Source organism: Nannospalax galili, unplaced genomic scaffold, assembly GCF_000622305.1.
Source record: "Nannospalax galili isolate Female #2095 unplaced genomic scaffold, S.galili_v1.0 scaffold409, whole genome shotgun sequence".
In the NCBI taxonomy this organism is placed as follows: domain Eukaryota; kingdom Metazoa; phylum Chordata; class Mammalia; order Rodentia; family Spalacidae; genus Nannospalax; species Nannospalax galili.
In genome coordinates, this window is record NW_008360308.1 from 2,747,656 (window position 1) to 2,754,348 (window position 6,693).

Below are 6,693 nucleotides of genomic sequence, written 5' to 3' on the forward strand. Positions count from 1 at the left end.
GCTGGCCTTGAACTCACAGAGATCCACCTGCCTCTGCCTCCCAAATGCTGGAATTAAAGGTGTGTACTACCACGCCCAGCCGAAAAATTTTTTTTTCCTGAAGTTGAGGGAAATAAATAATAAAATCACGGAGTGTGGCAATGTATTAGGGCTCCCCAGATGCATGAAACCTCACATTTGTTTTTTTTTTGAAACCTCATATTTATATGTAATTATGTAGATATGCATCACAAGCAATTTGTTCCTCCAGTGTCCCTAACTGAGTCTGAGAGCCAGAATCTACAGAATTCTGAACCTTATTGAACTTGAAAGAGCCAGGATCCCAGCTTGAAGGAGACCTCCCCAGGATCAGTGTTTTGTTCTAGTCAGAACTTCAATTTATTGGATGAGGCCCTCTCACATTGTGGAGCTTTATATGGTGCTGGGAAATCAAACTCAGGGCTTTGTTCATGTCAGGCAAGTACTCTACTGAGTTACATTCCCAGCATCTAATGATCAAACTGGGAGTTGATCTGAAGCAACTGGTCTTCTTAGTTCTGGGAGCCCACTGGCTCCTGGGGGCTGGGCACCTGGCCAAATGCTACCAAGCTCACTTCACAACATCTTTGCCTGTATTCTTTTCATTTCTGGAAAACCTTCTTCCTGCCAGCACATCCCTGTCCCTGCCACACTCTGTTCTCATCCTGCATCGGCCCCTCTGTGCACCTAGCCTACCACTAGTTTTCCTTTTGTGTGCGTAATTGTATAAACATAGCGCTGTTTCTTTCATTCAGTAAATAAAAATAGCCAGGTGTGCAGTGTACTTGGGAAGCAAAGGCAGGAGGATTGTGGGTTTGACTCAGCCTGGGCCACACAGTAAGATCTTGTCTCAGAAAACAAAGTAAGCAACAGAAAACTGCAGTGGGATCAGGAGGCACTAAGTTCTGTAAACAGAAAGATGGGAACGCAGAGGAAACTATAAATTAGATTTACAAATCATGTTTAAGTTGCTTGCTGATAAGTGGGCAGTCATAGAAAAACAAAATTGGATAAAGAAGGTAGGAACCACTGACAACAGGATGCTTAGCAAGGCCTGGCTGTACAGACTCTTGCCACTAGGCCCATGGCAGGCACCTGGTCCTTCCTCAGTGTGATAGAAAATCCTTCCTGGGCTTGCTTCAGAGGAGGAAGGTGGGGAGATGCTAGGGGTCTTCCTGCTGTGGATAGACACATCAGCTTCATTATTAGAATAGCAAAGTGCCGTCTTTCCATAGCCCTGTGTGTATAGAGCTGCCTAGGAAAGACTGACAAGCAGTCAGAGAGGCCAGCACAGGGGTGGAGTGGTGCACAGAACTTATACTCTTACTGTGTGTGAGACTGGTGTTCCAGCCTAGTCTTGCTCCCTTCATTCAACCTGGTTTTCTTTTTTTTTTTTTTTTTAATTTGAGGCCAGCTTTGAAAGGGGCACAGAAGTGAATGGACAAAAGAGGACCAAGAGGCAAGGGCTGGACCACCGTTTTGCCCCACCTTATCACCTCATGTATCACTAACCCAACATAGATTTTGTAGCCCTAGTTTTCAGAAAACTTTAAATATTTTATTAGTTGCTGTCTTCTGAAGAACAGGTATTCTGGGCATCAGGGAATGAACAGATTTTGATTTTTACTGTTTTTGATGGTCCTAGGGATTGAACCCAGCATCTTACACTTAGGCAAGTGCTCTACAATGAAAAGTCTTGAAAGCTGTACCAGCTCTTTCTGGTTAGTCAGTGGGGGCCATTGAGTAGTCTTTAAGCAAGTCACTTGACTTCACTAATGCTTGATTAATCACTAAAATTGTGGGGTATGAATTGGAGGGGACAGGAGGAAAGGAGTGTGTGATGTACAGCAGTTGCAAGGCAGTGGCAGATTTAGCTGGCATAGTTGGCTGGTGGGGTTTGCGGACAAAGGGCAAGGGAAGGGAGAAGCAGTATGACTTCAGATTTTGGTTTACCCAACTGTCAGTGCAGTACTCACAAATGAGAGGGGCAATATAGAGGGAAAAACAGGTTTAGATAATGCTAAGCTTGGGGAGAAAATTGAATATCCAGATGAGAGTGTATTTAGACAGTTGTATATAAGTGAGCTTGAAACTGAGTATAACGTTAAGAATATAAATTTGGAAGCAATTTCTTCAAATGTATGCATCTTGATTTTTCTTTTTTATTGTTTGGCTAGTGCTGATCTTATACTTCTGTCACTTTTGTACAGTGAGTGGATCTCACCTACCAGTCATTCCCCCTTGCATCATAACTTATAGTTATGAATCTACGTACAATTACTGTAAATTTTTTTAATTTAAAGAATTTGTTCTCTGAGAATTTCGTACATGTATAGAGTGTATTTTGATCATACCCACCCATGTTTCCTCCAAGTCTTCTTGGACACCTTCCTCCCACACACAAGTTTTTCTGCCTATTGGCATGTTAATTTCTACTAAGTGATTTTTCTCTACCTTTCTTAGATCTTTTTCCCCCACTATAGAATGTTTACTACCTCTAAAGTATTTTACTTTTTAACATATATGATTACTGTGCTGTTTAGGGAAAAATAATTGAATTCTTTAAAGACTGCCTTTCTATTCATATACATTTTACCAGAAGGGACCAACACATAGCTAGCATTACTATTTGAGGCAACACTGCTTTGGAATTACTACTTTGTTTTCTGATCTCAAAAATACCAATTTCTGCTGGGCATGGTGGTACATACCTTTAATTTCAACAGTCCAGAGGCAGAGGTAGGTGAATCTCTGTGAGTTTGAGGCTAGCCTGCTCTATATAGTCAGACCCTTTCTCAAAAGTTTTATGTGTGTGTGTGTGTGTGTGTGTGTGTATAATTTTTTTTTTTTTTTGAGACAGAGTCTGCCTGTAGCCCCAGCTGACCTGGAACTTGCTATGTAGACACTAGGCTGGCCTTGAACTCATGGGCATCTGCCTGTCTCTGCCTCCCAAGTGTTGGGATTAAAGGGGTGTGCCACCATGCCCGGCAAAAAAGATTTTTAATATATCTGAAATATGGAATGGAGGGCTAGTGAGCTGCTTAGATGGTAAAGGCACTTGCTGCTAAGCCTGATGGCCTGAGTTCAATTCCTGGGAACTACATGGTGGTAGGAGAGAGCCAACTCCCACAAGTTGTCCTCTGCCCTCCACCCCCCCATATACAAAATAAATAATTAGATAAATATAAAAATAATGTGTCTATTAGAATATTTGCCTTATATAATGGAAATTCTTTAAAAGTTTGTTGGAGTAGTGAGCCTCCGTATTGACATCATTTGAAAATCTAGATGCAATTGAACTTTTACTTATATACAGGCATATCTAGGTTTGATTTTACACAGAAATGGCAATACATTCTATCTGACCAAGTTACTTTTGTCAATAAAAGTGTTGGAAAAGACTGTAAAACTCACTGTTACTCCTATGCATGGCATGCTTTATAATTCCTGGATTTGATTTTCAAGATTTTCCAAAATTGTAGAAAAGTACACTACGGCAAGGAATGGAAGATGAACAAAAAAAGTTGACATCCCCAAACCAGAACAACCACATCACAGTAGAAATTGGTGGCTGAATATGTTCCAAGGGACAATGTACTATGTACTGAAAGATCAAAAAAAGGACTGAAAAGAATTAGGGACCAAACACTACCAAACATTGGCCTTTAAATGAGACAAGAATCAGTATTTAGGCCTGCTTTAAGCCCAGCCAGCCAAATAACTAGGAAAGGAGTTTCCAGCATTAAATTCTGACAACAAAATTCCTCATCAACCCCTAGCTTCCTAAGGAACGATAGGTGGATGTATCCTTTTGCTTGCCCTGCCTCTTGCAAATGCTTGATCATCTGCATGCTTTTTCTTCTTGTTTGCCAAATCAAGTGCTGATTCACTCTTGATATTCTGGGTATCAGCATTAGTTCCTGCTTCCAGAAGACTAATGATTATGATATTCCATGTTTGTACTGCTCAGTGCACATCTGTGTTTTTGTGGCAGTTGTCATTATATTGACTAAAACATTAAAGGTTTTTAAAAGGCAGTCTAGTTGAATGCATACTCTGTGTTCCGGAAGCTGCCCACATTAAGGGTGCTACTCAAGTCTGATCCATCCTATCGATAATTGAACTTTTTGCTATGAAATAAGCAACAATGAGGTATGCCCAAACTGAACAGATCAGGTGAACACCTCCCCACTCGTCCCCATCTGTTAATGAAGGATTTGCACCATATTTCATTTGTAGTACAGCTGTGGATAAATGACCTTGTCTTGTGTCCCAGTACAATGGTGTTGAATCAGGTCCTCTCCAAGTTGATCCACAATAGCACTGTTTGAAACTGACTAAAACAATTCTGTTATTGATGGCAGCCCAGTGGAGGAGTGTACCATTTTCTTTGAAGACTAAAGGAGTGCACCACCACACCCAGCCAGCCTGGTTTTTGTTAAGGTTCAGATAGCCCCGCCCCCTCACCAACAGGGTCTCAGGGACTTCTCATGCTCCCAAGAAAAGGGAACCTAGCTGATAAGCACCTTGGTCTTTGAAGTCATAGAAGCAGACTTTTCTCCACTGTTTGGACAACACAGCAGGCTTCCCCTTTGATCTCCAAAGAGAACAGGTTTTAACAGTCCTGCTCTCTCACTCCCCCACCACCCAACTTTAAAAAAAAAAAAAAAATCTTCCCGCCTTCTGCATTCCCCCGCCCCCGATAAAACCCCCAGCCAACAGCCTGAGGACTGACAACTTCTCTACCCCAAAGAGAATTGTCCCGTGCGCTTTCCTCTGCTAATAAACTGTCCTGCCGGAGTTGTTGTCTGTAATTCAGTTTTACCCATCCCAGTGTTTTACCTATCAGTTAGGACAGTCAGGCCCAAGCTTTGACCCTAACACCTAACTCTGATAACAAGCAGATTCAAATACAGAATGCACAATTGCTCAGCTCCTTAAAAATAAATTTTCTTCCTGCCTATGTTTGAAACAGCCTCTGGATCTCAATCCTCCTTAGCTCCCTAAGTGGTAAGATTTCTCTCCAGAGGTGCATAGGAGATTAGGCTTCCAACCAGGCTGATTCCAGCGGTGGTTTGCACAATTGAAAGGTTAATGGAAAAATCAGAGACCAACAGCTGAAGTTAGGTGAGGAGAGTGAGTTTAAGTTTACACAAGCAGACTGACTCTTCTCTGTTCCAGGAGCTGAGACTGTCCAGCATATAGCCTATTGCCACCAATTCCTGGTAGTGTTCATATATTCCATACTGTACAGACTTGACTGTGTCCCATGGGTTATAATTCCACTCATAGAATTCACCATGTCCATGGTTTTAATGGAATTAGGTCCTAATTTCCTCTGAATGGGAAGGGGCATGCTTTATTCAATATCCCACTAATCCCAGCTGTCTGCTATCTTGATGTTCCATCCCTCCTATTGCTCTGTCCTGGGAGAATGTGATGAGATTTGAGATGGGAAGGGTGAGCTCAGCCAAAGGCAATGTGAATGCTGTCTTCTCTTCCCCTTGTCTTTACTCCTTCTCTGCCCACTCATGTCTCAGAAGCCAACAGTCTAGGTTCAGAGTTTGAATTTGCCCTTTTACCATTTTGTGTCTTTGGGCAGATCTTTCAACCTTCAGAACTTTATTTAGCTGCCTGACATACAGGAGGTATGCATAATATTTTGCTGTGATTGGTAAATTAGCCATGGCCTAAAGGAATTTATGGCATGACCAGCATTTTTTTTTCCCTTTCTAGATGTTACTGTTCACGAAGATCAGTGGATTGGTGAGACAGTACTCCAGTCAACATTTACCAGTCAGTTATTAAATCTTGGGAGTTACTCATGTATCCAGCCTGAAAAATGTAAGACAAATTTTGAATGTCCTCCCAAACTTAGGTTGTTTCAATTTTTGACTTTTTGACTTTATGATGGTACAAAACGAATAAGAGTATGCTTTGAATTTTTATCTTAACTAGTGATGCTGGTCAGTGGCAACAAGCCACAGCCCCCAGTCAGCCATCTGATTACAAGGTGAACAACTGAGACGTCACATTGTGCTATATTGTTAAGCTAGGACGTATGGAAGATTAGGTGTATTGAATACATTTTCACATGGTATCTTTGATTAGTGGTAGGATTATTGGAATGTTACCTCACTGTAAGTTCATTGTAAACTTTCATACAATTATATTAGAAATATTAGAGTTAAAATGCTCTTACGATTTCTTAATCAGTCTCAATAGTAAGAATGAAGATAGATTTTATTTTTATTTCTTTTTTTTGCTAACTAGGGAGCAAACATAGAGCCTCACACAATACTAAACCTATTCTATCTCTAAGCTATATCCCCCAGCTCCTAAAAAACTGAAAATAGGCCTGGCGTGGTAGTGCACGCCTTTAATCCCAGCACTCGAGAGGCAGAAGCAGGTGGATTTCTATGAGTTCGAGGCCAGCCTGGTCTACATAGTGAGTTCTAGGCCAGCTGGGGCTACTGGGAGACCCTGTCTCAAAAAAAGACCAAAAAAAAAAAAAAATCCCCAAAAAACAAAACCGAAAATAGAACTTCAAGAAATGCACTTGTATGTTGTTTATCACATATTTTGAAAAGTATTGTGGTTCATGTTTCATTTTCTTCTTAGGGATTTCTGTATAGTGGTTGTTCTTAACATTTAAAATTTTTTTTTAATCATTTT

At 41.0% G+C, this 6,693-nt stretch overlaps 1 protein-coding gene across 11 annotated transcripts in view; it reads left to right on the plus strand.

Annotated features, from left to right (window-relative positions):
• The window catches only part of Shld2 (shieldin complex subunit 2), a 131,474-nt gene that overhangs the window by 70,139 nt on the left and 54,642 nt on the right, over window positions 1-6,693 (plus strand). For 10 of the 11 annotated variants that reach the window (XR_003847998.1, XM_008824454.3, XM_029559294.1 and 7 more), the window contains one exon: window positions 5,755-5,862. The exons of the other annotated variant lie outside the window; for it this stretch is intronic. Coding sequence is in view for 9 of the 10 variants with exons in the window: in XM_008824454.3 (XP_008822676.1) it covers window positions 5,755-5,862 (108 nt within the window). In the remaining variant the exon portion in view is untranslated. The remainder of the gene's footprint in view (window positions 1-5,754; window positions 5,863-6,693) is intronic. 11 annotated transcript variants of the gene reach the window in all.